The 20837-nt window shown below is 35.2% G+C and overlaps 1 protein-coding gene and 1 non-coding gene across 2 annotated transcripts; both read right to left on the bottom strand.

Annotated features, from left to right (window-relative positions):
* Positions 1-4271: 4271 nt before the first annotated feature.
* On the bottom strand, positions 4272-6061 carry PTAC13 (plastid transcriptionally active 13). The gene is made up of 4 exons (XM_079025119.1): positions 5561-6061; positions 5229-5410; positions 4836-5118; positions 4272-4727 (listed from the first exon to the last, which is right to left on the bottom strand). The coding sequence occupies exons 1-4, from the start codon at positions 5963-5965 to the stop codon at positions 4647-4649; spliced, it is 951 nt and encodes a 316-aa protein (XP_078881245.1). The 5' UTR covers positions 5966-6061; the 3' UTR covers positions 4272-4646.
* A 1615-nt stretch (positions 6062-7676) lies between these two features.
* Positions 7677-7764, bottom strand: LOC145090984 (small nucleolar RNA snoR109). The gene has a single exon (XR_013701902.1). It is a non-coding gene; the product is annotated as a small nucleolar RNA snoR109 (small nucleolar RNA).
* Between the last annotated feature and the right edge of the window lie 13073 nt (positions 7765-20837).

The raw sequence follows: 20837 nt of genomic DNA on the forward strand, positions 1-20837 counted from the left end.
GAGCTAATTTACCAAAACGTCCAATGCCCTCTCTCAATTTATTATTTTCCCATGTGCTTCTTCAATCATTAAAGTGAAAAAGTGGTGGGTGAGTTGATGCCAAAATAAACAATATGACTTTGAATATGTTATCATTAGGTCATCTGTTATATCAGTCATACCCGACTCGTGGTTGACAAGGAAACGATAGTGGTCCGTGCACACCACTCCAACTGATCGTGGTCGGTCATGCTCGTGGTCCTTCGTGTTGCTGTCGACGGAGTGCAACAGCCAATGAAATGGTTTTACTCCTTTGACATCTTTGACCACCGTGTAACGGCTAGTTTATTTTTTTTTGCAAAACTTTTACCTATAAATACAACCATACATCTTATATTTCACACAATTCTTCTTTACCTTTATTCACTTTCACAAATTTGTGTTGGTTGATCTTTCAAAAATCATGGCTCCCAAAATGTGGAATTGGTCGGAAGAGGAAGAAGAGAAGTTGGGCGTAACATGGGTTTCAGTTTCGGAAGACGTAAGTATTGGTGTGTCTAGAGATTTTTTGGGAAGAGTTCGAAACGTTTTCCACGATTTAACGAGTTGTCCAAGTCGTAATATTGATGAAATATGTTTCAAGTTTCGCAATATGATGGCAAAATGTCGCGAGTCCGACGAAATTTATAACTCTGTTATAAACAACGCACACGAAGGCAATATCAATCTGGTTGTTATGGCCATACATCAATATGTAGACATAAACCACCAACCGTTTACGCACCTCAAGGCTTCACTATAATTTAAGAATTCCCCAAAATGAATAAACGTTGTTTAAAAAAATAGGGTCAATGGTAGTTGTTTGTGCTTGCATTTTTATATTTTTTCTATTTTATTTTAAGTTGTTTTCTAAAAAAAATAAAATAAAGCAATGTTATTTTATTGAATAAAAACTAGTGTAAAAAATATATGCTTTTATTGTATAATTGAATTAAATTTAATTAAAAAAATAAATTAGAGTGATGTGATTAGTGATAGGTATTATGGTTATAATGTGACATCCATATTATAATGGTTAATGATGAATATAATAAATAATTATATTAAGGTGATTCGAAAATTGAGAAACTAGTTAATGTATTCATAAGATAACTTCTATTTTCAATTTATTTATTATGTTAAGACAAAATTGCAAAAATGGTCCTTATGGTATGCGTTTTTTTTGGGTTTTAGTCAAAACCACGACTTTTTGGGATTGGTGGTGCTTTTAAGATGGTTTCGTTGCGTTTTTGGTCCCCCAGAAAACTGAAAAGACTAAAATGCCCTTCTCATATTTTTTTTGATGGTTTTTGCTATTTAATTTAAATTTTTATTAATAAAAATTATGGGACCCACTCTCTCTCTCTCTCTCTCTCTCCAAGTTTTATTTCTTCATTTTCTTCTTCATTTTTATGGTAAAAACACCATCAGAGGTGGATGCATTTCCGGTGACCATCAAGAACAACAACTCAACCGGCGAGCAAGGGGCTGCCATCGCCACCACCAACACCTTCGTCGCCACCAACTGTCGCCTCCGTTAATGCTTCCTTTTTCTCGGATCAACAGAGGATCGAAGACCTCCATCCTTTTTTACGTTTTTCTGTTGATCACAACAGAAAGGGAATGAAGGCTCTGGGGATAGCCTTCTGCCAACACCCCTCCTCGTGACTGTGTAACCACCACAACTTGAGACCTGCTTATCAATTTCACAAAGAAAGAAGAAAGAGACATCGAATCTCCATCTCTGTCCCATCTTCTTGTTTAAAATCAAATAAGAAATAGAGGATTATTGAGAGCTGTGATCGAAAACACATATACACACACCTATTAATCGATCCTACTAAGATAAAAAAAAGGATATCCATGGTTCGATTTCACACGTAAAATCAATTTCAGATTCGAAATTGATTTCATATTGCATTAGGGCTTACCGAGATTGGATCTTGAGAGATTGACGTGGTTGAATCTTGACAGATTCGAAATTGTTTTTTCCTCTGATATGTCTTCAACTTCTCAATTAATTTCATATGTTGTTCTTGAAGAGCAAACCCAGAACATTGAATGTTCGTGTGTGTGTGTGTGTGTGTCGGTGTGTGTTAAAGTGGAAACCTGTGAATTGATTTCCATGTGAGTTGATTTCCAAAAATGAAAAATAGATCATCGCTGACATCCGTCAACGACAAACATCACCATCACCTGCCAGTAAACCTAACAACATCGTTGTCGTCCCTTTTTTCTTCCTCCCTGTCGATAACCAAACCCTAAATCTTGATATTTTAGGTGGGTTTCATTGCGGTTGTTTGGTCTAAGGGTTTTAATGGAGGAGATGGTCAATTTCCCGACAATGGAATGATTATCAACGTTCATCGGGTAAGGGAGGGGAAATAGCATAAACAAGAATTCAAGAACTGGGTGAGAATTGAGGAAAATGGGGGAAAGAGGTGGGGTCACATGAGAGAGAGAGAGAGAGCCCACTTTTATATTTAATAATAATAATAATATTAAAAAGTGAAAGAAAAATGAAAAATAAATTCATTAAGGGTATAATAGTCTTTTTAGTTTGGACAGGGACCAAAACTGCAAGCAAAAGTAGCTCAAAAGGACCACCAACACAAAAAAATCGAGGTTTAGACTAAAACCCTAAAAAAATACATACTACATGGACCAATTTTGCAATTTCGTCTTATGTTAATGTTAATCACTCTAGGGCTACCTTAAGTTGCAAGTGGTGTATAAAATCCAATCTTTTTTTAAAAACAAAATGTTGAAGCCCTAATATATTTTAGTGAATAGTGAATAGTATTATAGCGACGATGAAGCCCAATTCACCATTTTCTTTTTGTTAGTTAGAGAACGAGGGAAAATACTCCGGGAAGATCGAGCAGCCTTCAAACTCATCGTCTCAAATCTCATCCAAATCTATATACACGTACTACGCTCACGCCGTTTCTTCCCTCTGATGATCGATGATCGCTGCCGAATCCAATTAATTACTCCCTCACCGCTTCCTTTGTCTGCTTAATTGCTGGTGAGGAGCTTTATCTTTACGATTTAGTTACTGTAATCACAATTCATTGTCAGATTCACTTACTTAGGGTTTATCGGAGCCTTTTTCTTTTCTTTTTAAATTAAATTCACTGTTAAATAGTTAATCGTAGAAGAATTAGTTTCACCAAGTTATAACTTGGACCATGAACTTGATCCACAAAATTGTCCAACTGGTATTTTCGATCGGCTACAAAAGTGCACGACATTGAGGTTTTCTGAAGTTCTAAAAAAAACGCACAATTTCAAAAAAAAAAAAATTTAGGTTAAAATTTCTTTCATACCTAGGTAACTGAGGGTTTTACAGAATTTCTGCTTCTACCTCTGATCTTTCATACCGATCCAGATGATTTAGCAAGTATTGAGGAAAATCACTGTCCAAAGAACACCTGCTACATTGCAATCTGATTAATGGCTTAATGCAATTTACAGATCAACGATTGAAACTCATTTTATCTTTGTGCTCAGATTGAGATACAGATACCAGACAAGTTGAAGAAATGCAAGACCATGGAATGGTTCCAATTGATGAAACACCACCACCAAAGTCAACAAAAAGAAAACCATCCACTACGAAGAAGCTAACACAAGAAAACAACACAAAAGGGGGTTCCAAAAGAAGCTCTAAAAATGAAGCGCAAATCTTCCAACAACAGGAAAAGTCAACAACTTCTGATTCTTTACCTGACTCTTCTTCTACTGGTAATGATTATCGATCCCTGAGACGCAAATATTTACTTTTAGAAGAAGAAAGCTTTAATGTTGGAAGAGAAACAAAAGAGATTCAAGATGCTGTTAAATCTCTTGAAGAGGAAAAACTCTCACTTTTAGATGAACTTGTTGTGTTGGAAGGCTTAGTTGACCCTTCAGATCTCAATGCCAATGGTCAACGTTCACCATAACTTCTTTCTAATTTAGTTAACACCAGAATTCTGTACTTCAAAAACTTTGAATATTTATTCTACTCTTGCTGCTTTTAACCTTTTTAGCTTGTTTTGCTAATATACACCTTCACTTTCTAATTAATAAACTAAGTCCACAACCACAATTCCTCAATTATTTGTCACTTCCTAATTAATAAATCAAGTCCACAATGCTATTGCTCCAAGTGTTTAATCATTAAGTCTCAAATGAAACATATTCCATTTTCATCAAGCTAACTTCATTCAAGAACAAACTAATGCCACAAATATCAAAAGCACTTCAGATTAAAAAAAAAAAAAGAAGATATTAACAACTTCATTAAATTTAGTCCAATAAACTTCATAACCAACATCTAATCTAAACTACAACAGCTCCCCTATAGATGAAAGTTGACCTTTGACTGGATGGATACAGCTCATGGGTTGATTTCAAGTTCTTGATTTGGCCTAGGAGTTTGACCGATGTTTGACCATAATAGATGCTTGGTTCATAACTTACAGCACATGAATCGAACATTGAATTACATTTTTAACCTTTATGCATCCTCATGGCACACACGCCAAGATGTTACATGAGGGAAGTGGTAAGGGTAAAATCGTCCAAACTGGGTAAAAATATGACTTAAGAACTCACTCGCCACTTGGGATTATGATATGGCATCATTTCTTCTCTTCTACAATTTCACTTACATCTAAATCAGCTAAAGTATCCTTCCCAAACAATGTAAAACCAACAGTTACCTGAAAAAAACAAATGAGAAAAATTTGTAACAAGTCTCCTTCCCATGACTTTCTATATTAAGTCGCATTAAGTGTAAGATTAAGTCAAAAAAAGGAAATAATGCATACCGATCCTCTTTTTCTATCTAGCTTTTTTATGGTGCCTGAAAAGTCCAAAAATGGCCCTGACACAATCCGAACAGTTGACCCAAGAACAGGCCCTGAAGGTTTTCTTGATCGACTCTTGGATACTTTTTTATCTGAAAGTGGAAGTGATTTTTTCTCTAAAATCTCTAACTGTTGTTGTTCTTCAAATGTTTTATCTGTTGCTTCTTGCTTTTCTTTCACTTCTTGAAATATTGCTTCCATGTCAGCTGCGGATACTGGCCTGGGTTTGTTAATTTGCTTTTTTCTGCAAATAGAAGTTTTATGTTAAATGTTTAGAGGAAGCAATTTCGACCCGTTTACCTAAAATGGGTCAATTTGGGTCATTCGGATCTAACAGGAGAAGTTGTTGCTTACGTATTTCCAACCATTCTTCCAACGAATCCTCCAACTCCTTCACATTCTTCTCTTATAAAATTGTGGAGTTCCCTGTTCAATATGCAATTCAAAAACACACATCCGGGATACAAAGGCTTTGGTTTGATTGAAATCTTCCCGTTCTTCAACTTAGTTTTCTCAGAAACAGCTGCAGTAAATACCTGCCATCAAATCGTAAATGTAGTATTCAATCGGGTTAGATTCAAATTGGGGTAAAATCCGATGTAACCCGAGAACTGTTGAAGCAAAATCTATGGTGATTATAGAACATCAAATGGAAGATAAATCAAACACAGGAGTTAATTAATTACCTGAAATTCAGCATCAGGAAAGTTCTTTGCGAGTGCCTGCATCATCCGTTCAACAGTATCCTTACCTTTAGCTCTGGAGACCTTGACGATCCACCATTGGGGACCCATTACCGCGAGTTTGTCGAGGTTAAGCTCTTCCTTCCAAGAGTTAAACTGCTTCTTTGGTTTCTTCAATAGCCTTTCTTCCACGTCTTCCCTCCAATTATACGATTTGTTTTCCTCTCTTTTCACGTTCCTCAACTCTCTCTTCTCTTTCGCAGTTAGAATTTCCGCTTTTTCGTCGACCGAGGTTTGAAGAGTTGCCCGGATTGGTTGAAAAACAACGCCGACGTTGGTGGGTTTTGTGATGGTTGTGGGAAAGGGGAGACATGGACGACGCCATGAGAGAAGAAGCTCTTGGTTCATCCTGACGAACGTTATCGCTTCACTCTTCAAGCTTTCCACAAACGACAAAGGGGATTTGTTAAAACCGAGGGTATTTGTTCATCTTTCAAAGTTTCTAGCGACGAAGTAAAAAAAATCGATTAGGTTAGGGATGAAAATATTATAATTTAGAACTACTTTGTATTTTATCATAATATTATCTTTATAAAAAATAAAAATAAAAACATTAATTTAATTATTAGTTATTGATAATATTAAGATAAATAAATATGAAAGTTTGTTAATTATAAAAAAATATTTTTTTGTAATTAAAATAATTTCATATTTAATTATGGTAATATTCCTAATAACTAATAGTTTAATTAAGGTTTTTTATTATGTATATTTTATGGCACATGTTTAAAAAATCTCAATAAACAAAAGGATTTGTTAAAACAGAAGATATTTGTTCATATTTTGTTATTGAGTTTTTTTTCTATCAATATTTATCTCTCAACTTGTTAAAGTGTATATATTTAATTCTTATGACCGGTTACTCCAAATAAACCAGAAAAAATGACTTAATAAAATAATATATTTTTCAATTTGTGTACATTTAGCCGTTAATATTTTTTTGTACATTTAGTCCTTAATATTTGTTTTGTTGCAAAATAAATCAATGTTGTTTTTGTACACATTTAGTATTTATGACCGATTTCTCTGGGTTTTTCTCACGAAATCTTATATGGAACAATCATTAATAAGGTGTTTGAGATGTTGGTGCTTATGACCACTATAGCTTTGACTGCTTAGGTCTTGTGCTTTGACTAAGGTATTGTGTTCTGAACATCGTAACTTCTTTATGCGTTCGTATTTGAGTCTACTACAATTTTCGTTTAGATTATTGCCGTTAAAAACTAATATATTTTTACTTACGATCTATATATCCATGCGTACTTTATGAATGTATGTATAAACATTTTTTATAAAATCGCAAGTAAAAATATATTACTTTTTAACGAGAGTATCTAAACAAAAATTATAGTAGACTTAAATACAAACATGTGGATATAAATATCGTTAAACTCTGAGATCGTATGAAAAAGTTAAGACGCTCAGAACACAAGACCTAGGTCAAACAACAGACCTAAACAGTCGAGGTCGCGGTGGTCATAAGCATCAACAACTCCTAACACCTTATTAATGATTGTCCTGCGTAAGATGCTATGAAAAAAACCTAAAGAAACCGACCATAAGCATTGAATGTGTATAAAAACAACAATGACAAATTTTGCAACAAAAAGAAAATTAAGAACTAAATGTGCAAAAATTATTAAAGACTACATGTATACGGAATGAAATGTATATTACTTTATTAAACAAGTTGAAGGTGTAAATGTGGACGAAAAAATTTAATGACCAAATGTGTATAAATCAAAAAATATATTACTCGTTTAAGTTATTATTCCATAAATAAACCACTACATGAACATTATATACTACTTTAATCATAACAAAAACTTATACTTTCTAGGGCTTAATTCGTTAACAGTGTAGTCACCGTTAGACGCAAACTGCTAGTTAATTATTTAATTCAAAACATATATTCCTGGAAAGTGATGTGGTCTCTCTTATATAGAATAAAATATTATTAAAAAAACAATAAAATCATTTCTTTGATTTTTATAAAATCAATTAAAAAAACAAAATAAGTTTCATAAATCAAATACAAATTAGTGATTGAGACTTGAGAGAATATATGAAGTTCAGTAAGCAGATTTATCAACTGAGGTCAACGACAACCGGCCAGTAAAACTTCATAATCAATTTAGCTACAACTAATTTGGCAATCAAGACAAAGATATCAATCGACCTCATTCTTGGTACAATGTAGTTATATATTTATTTGCTGTTTAGTGTTGAATCAAACATATAAATTATTTAACACGTTTAATGAATAATCATTTCAACCCGAAATTCCATCTTCAAAGAAATAACAAAAAGCTGAAAAACATTAGAAATTCAAAGTTCAAGGTAATCATCCAAAACAACCATGAAATTATACTCTGAAATCAGGAAATAACTATAAAACTATACATATGTTGACCATATAATAGCTCATATTGAATATATATTTTTGAAATCAGGAAACAACCATAAAATTGTTAACATACGTGAGAGGCTGAGAGGGATGCATGATGCTCAATGAACCAAAAAACTAAAATACGTTAAAAGGAGACAAGACGGGAGTGGAGGCAACATCGAGCAACGACACTTACTATGATTCATAGTGGAATGACCGAAGAAAAAGACAAAGTGTGCTTGTGGCTTTCTACTTTGGGAAGCTGGAAAGTGAATGAAATTAGGTCAAACATGGTTAAATACATTCCTTATCCAATCTATTTTTTAGCCCAATTCAATATAAAATTATATATGATATATTTATAAAATATTAAAATTTTATAAAAACTTATATATAAATAAATGGGTTATATACAATTCATTCTTGAGATGAAAATTTTAATATTAACCTTACCCATTTAATTTTCGTGTCGATTCGTGTCAACTTGTTTACTTAAACCTGTCGAAATCTCTTTACCCAACCCTATTTATTTTGGGTCGTGTCAATTTTTTCCACGTCTAATATACACGCTTACCCTTGCTTATCTTTACTTTTAGCTTTATTGATTGCTTTTTTTTCATGCACCACTATTTGTTCTTCGTTGTGGTTAGATGTTCTTTATATGTAAACTAACATTTTTTTCTTGAATGTTGCATACCTCTTGCATTCCTTACATCCTTTGTTACACCAAAAATGGTGTTTGTGAATAGTACAACACCAAATAGGGTGTTACACTATTTAAAGGTTTGTCATTTAACTTTGAATTTATGTATTTTTTTCTTTATTATTTTGTAACATCCCCAAAAGTAGTGATAAAGTTTTTCGTTTAAAATCAATAGATTCAATCATCAAATAGTTCAAAGACAATCAAAAGGTATAATATCCAAAATATCAGAGTAAGAGTATCCAAAAGGTGCGGAAATCATGAGGGGAGGATGTTGTGTCATCATGTCGGACCCTTCCTTTTTTGTACCGGAAATACCTGAAACCATAAACAAAAACTGTAAGCACAAGACTTAGTGAGTTCACCAAAGTACCAAATACCAAACATACAACTGGGCCTAACCCTAGGGTGTATCCCAACCCAATATACAAATATAGGCCCAACGCTGAGGCTTATTTCAACCCAATCAAAAAAATATGGGCCCAATGCACTGCCATGGGGTTTATTTCAATCCGATCATACAATAATGGACCCAACTCTAGTTTTTATTTCAATCTGATCAACAAATATGGGCCCAACCTTGAGGTTTATTTCAACTCGGTCATGCAAACATATGAAAGTCACATAACAGCTAGCATTCTACATAACAGAATAATTGGCCGACATTAGTGCCTTCGACCCACGAATATAATGAGAAGACTCACCCCTAACTGAATATAACAGAATTGCACACTCGAGTTGTTGTTAATACGACTCCTCACACTAAACATAACCTAATTACAATCCTAATTAATAATCAGGGTTTACCCACAATTACAATCTATATGTGCGTATTCCAAACCTAATGTAATAACCATGGCTTTCCTGATCTACTAGTTAACATTGACGACCTTGAATCTCATAGATGTTATATAGTAACCTAACCATGCATCAACTCCCTCTTCTCATGTGGACCCTCTAGTTCATACACTGGAATCATAAACTCAACATGTATCAGGAACACCCGCTCTTCTCAAAACTAGGTTGAAGGTTCAGCTCACATCATAGTCCCCACCATGACCATTGAATCTATTAGATAAACGACTCGCTGCCATCCCTTCACTAGAAGATGAAGACGATTAACATCAAGTCGAACCTTGCCTCCTCCGGGCAACCACTGATGCAGAGATCATCTTTCTTTCCATTTATCATATGGTAAGAATCTGATATTCTCTCCTTTGAACACACGAGATAGGAAATAAAGTATAACCATGCCATAACAAACGTCAACATGAACCATCGACTAACCGTACATATGTCGATCATCACAATTGCTTCTTTCATGAGTCATATGACTCAAACTGGTACTACCTCTAACAAGGCCCTTGAGACCTTAAAATCGAACAACTCGACCAGGTCTACACTAATCAAACCCAATCTGCCATGGCAAATAAGCTCTGAACAATTACCAACCTCGTCTTCATCCTAAACAACCATAACCAGAAAACCGATAAAGGCGGAAACACACTGCAACGAATCATGGTGTTGAACCATGCTATCTACTCTTAACCGGCTGCCTAGAAGCCTTTTCGACTCTTCTTGATCCTCGTACGGATGATGTGCTTTCAATAGTACGGACTCATACTACCTTCCACACCTATCCGTATTCGTCCCAAGAATTGTCTCAAGATTCCTAAGTCACTACTCGTGACCACTTCTGACCAATCTAATCACATATACACACTCTTAAATGAGTACACACTGCTAATCTTCTCATATTCTCTTTCTAGGATTCCTCTTACACAAGTATACACACTAGCACATTCTAACACTCTTCCTAATTCACTAGGAATTTCCACCCCACCATGTTATTAGCTGTGGAAGAAACTTCTACCATTGTTAACTAACTATCTTACAAATACAACCACATACAACAAAAACTAAACAATATTTTGACTGAAAGATCTTGCACTACAACGGCTGAACTCAAACAAGAGATGCACAATATAGCAAAATCAAGAATTCTAAAACTATTTAATCTTTGTGGAATGCAACCTAACGTATTTGCTTAATAATTAATTAACATCAACATATGTTTCACACAGTACAAAGCAAGCAACATTCAAACATCAAAACCAACATACAATAAGGCATAACCATGCACAACAAAAACTAAACAATCTTTTGACTGAAAGATCTTGCACTACAACGGCTGAACTCAAACAGGAGATGCACAATAGAGCAAAATCAAGCATTCTAAAACTAATTAATCTTTGTGGAATGCAACTAACGTATTTGCTTAATAGTTGTTTAACAATAATATATGTTTCACATAGCACAAAACAAGCAACATTCGAACATCAAAACCAACATACAATAAGGCATCATAAAGGTCAGTCAATCCTATCACACAATTCTTGAAGGTCCTTAGCCTACACATTATCATGCATCTCCAACAATTCACATATTAGGCACGAAAAGGCATCTCCCTAAGAAGGCGTTCTAGCATGCAATCCTGAGCATATCCTTATTCATATGTGCGTATGCAACCTTTAATAATCGAGGTTTCAACTTATTACTGCAACTCCTAAGAAAGACAGAATGACATACCTCTTTTGCAGCTAAAGACTTTCTGGCTTGCAATATTATACTTGTCACCTTGCTTGGATGTGGAGGATCCAAAATAGAATCGTCCAAGGAGAGGAAGGAAGATAGGAGGCGAAAATTCAAGCCAATGAGCAAAGAGGTTATGATCCCTAGCACCCTATTTATATACCTTAATATCCTTACCCCAAATGGATCGAAATAGGTCAACAAAGTCATATCTGGTTTAGGCTAAGACCAGGAAATACTCGATCCTATACAAACCTGTTCGGACTGGATCAAACCCGGATTGCATGAAAGCAATTTGGAAAAAAATGAAATATTTAGGCTTTTATTCCTTTGTATAACATTCCAAAATTCATAAAAATTTAGAAGTTTTCAAAAACAACCATTAACCATCATTGTTTAGAAAAAGAACCGTTGTTTCAAAATGTAACATCATATCAGAGTGTCCCAAAAACCAATAACATAAAAATAAGGAGATGTACACGATCAGGCCTTCGCTTTCCCACGATCCTCTGAAGTACATGAAACAATAAACTAACATTGTAAGCCAAAGTTTAGTGAGTTCCCCCAAAGTACCAACACACATAACATATAACAACATATATTGGGTCCACATCTAACATACTGGATTACCTTTGACCCCTTAATATGAGTCTGGCTTGCCTAACGGGCCCACGGCTCATATCTGGCTTGCTCCCGAGCCCACAACATAAGTCTGGATTACCCTTCCGGCCCTCAACTTATGTATGGCTTGCTCTCGGGTTTGTTGGCTACTTCAAAAAGCAGTACTACCTCAACATAACCATACTATGTCGACATATACAAAATAGATAACATATATCCAACAAACATATAATCATATAAATAGGCAACATACAAACATGCGGATATAACAGATCACTACAACATAACAACATCTTTTATACCGGGATACATAACCTAGTGGGCCGGCATTGGTGCCTTCGACGCACAGGTACAGTGAGAAAAATTCACCTCAATCAGAAGATAGCAAATCTCACACCCAAGTCTGTTGCACAACGGCTCCTCACGCCGAACACAATCAATACCAACTCTAGTTACTTTCTAAGGTTAAGCCCATAATCATGAGGCCCAATAATGGCCCAAGTCCAAACTAGGCCAACTAATGGCCCAACCCATCTAGAGAACCCTAAGGCCCAAATGTTCCAAAATGGTCTCAAGTCAACGGTCCAAACTCGAACGGCTGACCCTCACGTCATGACTAGCTCATCGTCACGTCGTGAGCATCAACTTGACCCGGTTCCAACTCAGCGGATCAACTTAGTCAATCAACTCACCCAATCTCGATTCCAATCATCGTCGCGTCATGACCACCTCCAGAGTGACGTCGTGACCTAATCTGGACAAAACAGTCAGAAAGGCAAACGTTCTCACAACGTGACAAGCTTATTCCTCACGTTGTGAGCGCTACATGGCTAGCTTTGAGCATTAAGCTCTTATTCCATCCAACCATTACTTGGGGCATTCCAGGGGGTCCTCCCTCGCCCATAGGATGATAAAAATCATAACTTTTAGTTATGCATGTCTAATGCATGACTCAAACACTTACTAGGCCAAAAGAGGGAAAATGAGATCAAGACTCATGTTTGGAGTCTAAAACTACTCAAAATCTCAAATCCAAAGATTACACTATAGAGAATGCCTCAATGATCCATAAAGTTGCCAACTTTATGGATCCCATGCATGCAATCCTTCACAACCATGCAAAAAGGAGCTTAACACTTAGATCTAGCATGCAAGAGATAAAAAGGTCAGAGATTTATGGCTTACAATGTTCCAAAAGCTCTGCAAGAAGGTGAGGTAGAAGCTGGATAGCCGAGATGTTGCTCCACCAAGGTCTTCTTCCACTTTAGTGAGACAAAAACCACCAAAGAGAGCTTCAATGAAACAAAAATGGCTAAGGACTCTAAGTAGGTTGAGATTAGGGTTTTCAGGAGGCAAGAGAGTGAGAGAGGCTAAGGATGGGCAACCCTAGCCCTCTCATTCCATTAAATACCCGAAATATTAGGGTTTTGGTCATCAGATCGTCCTCACGTCGTGAGGACCCATAGACTTACGTCATGAGACTCAAAAACACGGGTCAATTATTCAACGGTCACTCATGACGTGACCACCATGTCTCATGTCGTGAGCCTCATCCAAAATCTATAAATCAATAAATAGTTAGCTTCATGACCCGGATGTTACACTTTGGTTCTTGTTTTCCTCCTTTTGGCCTTTGTTCCCTTATTCATCAAACCATAACGAAAGAAACACAAGGCATGTTTTTTTTTTGAATAAATATCGGGGCGCCGAATAGAGATTGCAAATGGGTCGTCTTGTGTAAGGTCTAAAGTTAAACGGGTTGGAATTGCTTGACACGAACACGACATGTTTAATAAATGTGTCAGAAAGCCTGGACATGAACACGACACGTTTAAACTCGTGTAACCCAACACAACCCAGATAACCCATTTATTTTGAAACATTATCCTTTTAACCCGTGTAAGTTTGTAACCCATATAATTTAACACTAGCCAAAAACCCAAATAACCAAAAGCCAAAAAACAATATAAATTCAAAGTTCGAGGTTATAATCCAAAACAACCATAAAATTATATACTCAAATTGAACATAACTACTTAGATTATACTAGAGCAAAAACTCAACATAGCTTAAACATTAAGCCCCTAATCCCTAAAGTCCTTTCGTCTAAAACTCAGTTTTGATCCCAAATAACATTCTAAGTGACAAAACATTAAAGTGACAAAACCATAAATCCTAACATTTCACAATGCTACAAGTCACCAAATGCATGCATGGAGGAAAGGAAAGGGTCAAGATTTTATTTTTATAACTCTAAACACCCCAAAGCGTCCAAAAAGGCAAATCATTTGGTCTTGAGTAGTACATACTCATATGGGGTTGCTCAAGAAGTGTACAACTCAGATATACAAGGCTTGGAGCTCTCTTCTTGCTTTCTAATGGCTTCCTTCTCTCTACAATGGACACCAATCACCAAAATGAGCTCAAAACACCAACAATGGAGATTAGGGTTTGAAAGGAACGAATTGGACAGTGGAGGCTGATGAGGTTAAAAGGTCTTAGGGGTTAATGATGTTTAAATAGGGTGAAAACCCTAAAAATTAAGGCTTTTCTCCAACAGCGGCTACCATGCTGTGGCACCCATTACCATGCCGTGGTGGTCTATCAAAAACTCGCGGCCCAAAAAGAATTGTCACGCCGTGGCCACCCAGAAAACATTAAACATTTTCACTTGGATTCATACCTGGAACGAGTGTTACACATGATCCTCCCATGGTCTTTCATATATGTGTCATGGTCTTCACATGGTCTATTATGCAAGAGTCACAAAGACAATCTAGCATTCTACATAGTATAGTGAGAAGACTCACCTGGTTCTTGCAAGCAAACTCCTGACAACATTATTGTCGTGAGCTAGAGGAACTTCTCCCTCTCCAGACACCTACATCTCATAGCAATAAATATACTCAGCTCGTATCACAAGTTTCACTTAATAATACTTCAAAATATTTTTTCTGATTCGCTGATATTATTTTTATAATATTCGGATCGCACTTAATCATGTATTTCAATTATCAAGTTAATCATATCTCACTCTTAACCATCAAAATAATCTAGTTGCTAGATAAAGCACATTAGTTATAATTAACCAACTTCTTAAATAACAAAATTTATGATTCATTATATAATACTATCCAATAGTTACCAGATATTTATAATTTTAATCCATATAAGTAATTAGTCCATAAACTCATCTTATAAATAAATAAACCCAAAACAAATTTTTATAAATATTTTCCATCATATTTAGTTAATCATCTATATTAATATACATTAAACCCGATATCTACCTCATCCATATATAATAAGCCCAACGTGCTTAAAAAAAGACACTTCAGTCCATTTTATATTAAAGTTGAAGAACAAATTTTAAGCCCATTCTAACAAGTGCTAGGGTCCATTAGTTCAAAGAGTATACCTCCGATCCAAGCATCGCATACGTAAATCAACATACAGTTCTATGTCACTGACAATGCTCCCTCTTCGGCGGAGCTCCCATCTCCAGCCGAGCCTCCGTCTCCGACGATGCTAGTTTCCGGTGGTCCAAAAATGTACACTCACACGAACGTTCTTCGTCTTCTTCTTGGAGCCGAGGAACAGCCACAAAGACGCGACTGGAGAGCTCCAAACACTCGCCGACAACATAGTATGTTGTGGGTTACCATGCTCACATTACCAACTAATTTCTTGTCCAACTCAGATTATTGTATACCTCTATTAGGCCAGACGAAATGATACGCGGGGAAGGCTGCGGGACTCTTCCCGCACGGTGGAACACCGCACCGTCGGTGTGGGGAAGGGTGGGGGGTTGGGTTGTCGCGTTCTCCCTCCTTCGATAATTGGTGCAATTTTTTTTGAAGTAACCGTTAAAAAACGGTAATATATATATATATATATATATATATATATATATATATATATATATATATATATATATATATATATATATATACACACACACACACACACCAACTATATGCACTTAAATGTAATTTTTTTGTTTTTTTTACCCTTTAAAACATCTATAAATACTCATACTCATTTACATTCAATCAAACCTTCAAACAAATCCGCTACAACCTTTATTTTCTTCAAAAAAAAAATGAATCCCCACAATCAAAGCCCAACTTCCGATAGAAGGAAAAAAAACTCATGTTTCGAGTTTAAGCACCTCTACTCGAAACATTTTTGCTATCAATTCATCATCACAAGGAGTTATCATCCCCAACTAGATGCTCTCATTCAATCTCCACTACAATTTATATACCAAAATGTTAGACAATATTACTCGGTCCAAGTTCCAAATGTTACTCCGCAAATGTTTTCAAACTTTGTTGTTTTTCCCGATCAACATTCACCAAATCAACTTCAGCCCCAAACCCAGCCCCAAACCCAAACCCAACAACAATTCCAATTTGTCGATGAGTTGGACGACACGGAAGAAGAAGAAGAGATGGTTCCCGAAACTCAACCCACACCACCCCCACAACGACGCAAAAGAAAACAACAAGCGCGCAAGGGTGTCGCACAACCGGGAAGACAAAAGCCGACATCATGGCTTCCACAAGAAGAGCTAGTTTTGGTAAAATCTTGGGTTAACATTTATGAGGATTTGAAGATGAGAAATGCACAACCGGGATATCATTTTTGGTTTCGCATTTTAGAACGGTTTTGGGATGAGCTAGAAAAAGATGACGACTACCGTACGAAACACCAACTGAATTCGAAGTTTCGAGAAATAGCAAAGGGGTTTCAAAAATAAACGGGTTGTACAACAACCTAAAAACCCAACAAAAAAGCAGCAAAGGCAACGAAGAAATACTTCAAGAAACTTTGCAATTTTACCTTGAGGGAGTCGGAAAACCATTCAAGTGGCATGGTTGTTGGAAATTATTGGTTAGATGTCCTAGGTGGAAAAAATACGAGCAAGATTTTATTTTTGGAGTACAACAATCAAAGCAAACAAAAACGGGTTCTAGTGGTTACACAACTTCCTCCGATGCTCGGGTCGGTCTAGATTTAAATCAGGAGGACGAACTCGAGCTAGACGTTGACGAAATGCGGAAAATAACAACGTTGTTTGATCGATATAATCCTAATTTCTCTGAACGTTTGGTGTTTGACAAAGAAAAAGAAGAAACAACAAAGAAGGAGCGCGCGGAAAGACAATAAATGGAGGATATGAAGTTCTTGATGGAAAACACTGACCATCTCTCGGGACTGGCTCTCGAGCTCGTGATAAAGAAGAGAGAAAAAATTATGAAAAAATATTTTCCATAGGTTGTTGTTGGTTTGTTTGATTTTTTGTTTGTGTTTTTTTTTTTAAAGTTTTGTACTTTTTTAATCTTAGGTTTATTATAATTTTTATTTTAATTAATGAAATGCATTTCTTTTTAATTAATTTTTTTGGTTGTTATTAATTTAAAAATTATAAATCATAAAAATCAATTAATTTTATTTAAAAAAATAGCGAGGGAAGCTTCCCGCCTATTCCTTGCGTTCAGATGAGAGAAAGAAAAACGAGGGAAATAATGATGTGGCCCACATAAAATGAGGGGAGTTTTCGATGAACCCCTCTCGGGCCCTCTGGTTTTGGATGCATCAAAATGACAGCACAATATTCATCAAACCTTCAATACGGAATCCTCATCTACAACTCTTTTGTTCTCTCCTGCTTTACTCTTCAGCTTCACGTGAAGCACAAACGGACTCACACAAAATCACACACTCACACTTGGGCTTGGTTTCAGGGGAATAAAATACGATCAAATGTAGCGTGAGCATCCAAGGAAACTGGATGAAAGACACACACACACACACACACATATATATATATATATATATATATATATATATATATATATATATATATATATATATATAATGAAAATCACCACTCATTAACATCTTACTCACTCTATTTCCTCTCTCGGATTCGAAGCTCAAGGAGGGTGAAGATTGGTTTAAAAAGTCAAGAGGTAAGCTATTTGAGGTTAGTGTCAATTAGGTTTCAAAGATTCGAGTTTGTGAATGCTTAAAATGGTAAAAGAAACTCAATCAGTAGCTGTGTCGTTATACATCAAGAAGAAGACAAGACAACAATTTACGATTTGGCATAATTCGTCCCTAAAGTAGCTGCGTCGTTATACATCAGAAAGAAGACAAGACAACAATTTACGATTTGGCATAATTCGTCCCTAAAGTCTGGCATATTAAAGATTTGGACCCCAAATTTGAATTCCTCTTCAAAACTAATTAAATAAATTGATTTATTTCATATTAATATTGTTATCACTAATATTTTTATTTATTATTATATTATTATTACTTTAACCGTTTACATCTATATAATGTCTTTTATTAAATTTATCATTTGCCGAACTTACAAAATTTAGTTTTTAATTATATAATTACTCGTTATTATAAATCAACCATATTTCGAAGTCATTAAACGAAAACAGACGTTACAATTAAATCAATTAAATATTCAAATAATAATCTTTATCTAAATAATACTTAAATAAAATATATCCAAAATTCTAACTATATCAAATTTGTTTCTTGCTCGAAAAGTTAGCGAACTCGAGGAGCAAGTTAGGGTTCCATAGGACTCGATCTATATAGAGTGCGGCGTGCCCTAGAGAAGGCACGTCGTGTCCTTACGATCTCCATCTCCAGGTTTCTTTTTCCAATTTCGTTTTTAGGGTTTATGGTTATTTAAGCATAGCTTAGGGTATAAGAAAAATCGGAAATAGCCATCAAAAAAGAAAATAATAACTTCACATCCTAAAACCTAAAATTAAAAAAATAAAAAAATAAAAAAATAAAAACAAAAACCTAATCTCAACAAACAATGTTCAAATCTATTTAAAATAACAGTGCAAGTAATCATGAACCAATGACTCTAATACCAATGTTATGTTATAAGGCTTACAATACACATAAATATGGTTGTGGAAGACTAAAACAAAATTCATATGTGCACATGCAACCTATAATAATATAAGTTTCAACTTATTACTGCAACTACTAAGAAAGACAGAATGACATACTTATTTTGTAGCTAGAGACTTTCTGGCTTGCTATCTTGTACTTGTCACCTTGCTTAGATATAGAGGATCCAAAATAGAATCGTCCAAGGATAGGAAGGAAGAGAGGAGGTGAAAAGTCAAGCCAATGAGCAAAGAGGTTATAATTCCTAACACCTTATTTATAGACCTTAGATCCTTACCCCAAATGGATCAAATCAAGTCGATAAAGTCAAATCTGGTTTAGGCTAAAACCAGGAAATACTCAATCATATACAAACCTATTCGGACCGGATCAAAACCGGATTGCATGAAACCAGTTTGGAAAAAATGAAATATTTAGGCTTTTATTCCTTTGGTTATTGCTTTCCTCTTTTTGACCTTTGTTCCCTTATTCATCGGTCCATAAAGAAAGAAACACAAGGCATTTTTTTATTGTAGAAATATTGGGGCACCAAATAGAGGTTGCAAATGGGTCATGTCCTGTCAGGTTGAAAGTTAAACGGGTTGGAATTGCTTGACACAAACACGATATGTTTAATAAATGGGCCCGAAAGACTTGACATGAACACGACACGTTTAAACTCGTGTAACCCAACACAACTCAGATAAACCATTTATTTTGAAACATTATCCTTTTAATTTGTGTATGTTTGTAACCCATATAATTTAACATAAGCCAAATACCCAAATAACCAAAAGCCGAAAAACATTAGAAATTGAAAGTTCAATGTAATCATTCAAAACAACCATGAAATTATATACTAAAATTAAACATAACTACTTAGATTATACTAGATTGTACTTGTATATTTTAAAATAAGAAAATAGTCATGAAACTACACACATATTGAACATATAATAGCTAAGATTCAACATATAATTTTTTAAATAAGGAAACAACCATAAAGTTATTAACATACCTAAAGTTAAGAGGGATGCGGGGTATCAGCTATGATGCTCAAGAAACCAAAAACTGAATGGAGTGACGGAGACAAGACAGGAGTAAACCGACAATGTCGAGCAGCAGATCTTACTATGATTAGTGGAATGAAAAACGAAATGTGTGGAAAAGGAGACAGAGTGTGATTGTGGCTTTGGGGAAACTAGAAAGTGTAGGAAATTAGGTCAAACATGATCAAATACATTTTTTTTCCTACATCGCTTGAATACAAACAAGACCAACCCAACCCGATATAAAATTATATATAATATATTTTTAAAATATTACAATTTTAAAAAAATTTATATACAAATAAACGAGTTATATTCGAGTTATTCTCAAGTTAAAAATCTTAACCCTCATTTTATCCATTTAATTTTCATGTTGTTTTGTAAGTTACTATAAAAAGTCAAAGTTGTAAAATGCTAAAAAATATAAAAGCTCTTTCTCATGTGAAAATTTATGTAATGACTATATTGTATATAATTTTATATTGGATTGACTAAAAAAATATTGGGTTGTCTTTGTTTGTATTGAAGCGCTATTAAAAAAGAAATATATTAAACCACGTTTTGACCTAATTTCGTTCACTTCTAATTTCCCCAAAAACACAAAGCCACAAACACACTCCGCCTCCTTCTTCACTCATTGTTCCACTACAAAGCATATAGCAAGTGTTGCCGCCCTCCAAGCATTCATCCCAAAGTCATCTCTTTTTTCTCTCGTTTTAGTTTTTTGTTCGTTGAGCATCACACTTACTACCACTACATCCCTCTCAGCCTCAACTATGTTAATAATTTCATAGTTGCTTCCTAATTTCAGAAATTTTATGTTCAGAGGGTCGGAGGTTTCACAACGGGACATGCTGCATTAAAAACTGCTACTTGCAAGTACCATACATGAAAAATCGTGCGTGGAAAATCAACACATGTTCTTACCTTTTG

The sequence above is a fragment of the Lactuca serriola genome, chromosome 2 (assembly GCF_051521515.1).
Source record: "Lactuca serriola cultivar US96UC23 chromosome 2, Lser_US96UC23_V15, whole genome shotgun sequence".
Lineage (NCBI taxonomy): Eukaryota > Viridiplantae > Streptophyta > Magnoliopsida > Asterales > Asteraceae > Lactuca > Lactuca serriola.

Bases quoted from the DNA above. Each gene is read 5' to 3' on its own strand.
- PTAC13 (XM_079025119.1), bottom strand. From the start codon at position 5,965: ATGAACCAAGAGCTTCTTCTCTCATGGCGTCGTCCATGTCTCCCCTTT. The intron at 5,411-5,560 runs GTAATTAATTAA...ATTTGATGGCAG, and splicing joins TTCCTGATGCTGAATTTCAG to GTATTTACTGCAGCTGTTTC. The intron at 4,728-4,835 runs GTATGCATTATT...TGTTTTTTTCAG, and splicing joins TAGATAGAAAAAGAGGATCG to GTAACTGTTGGTTTTACATT.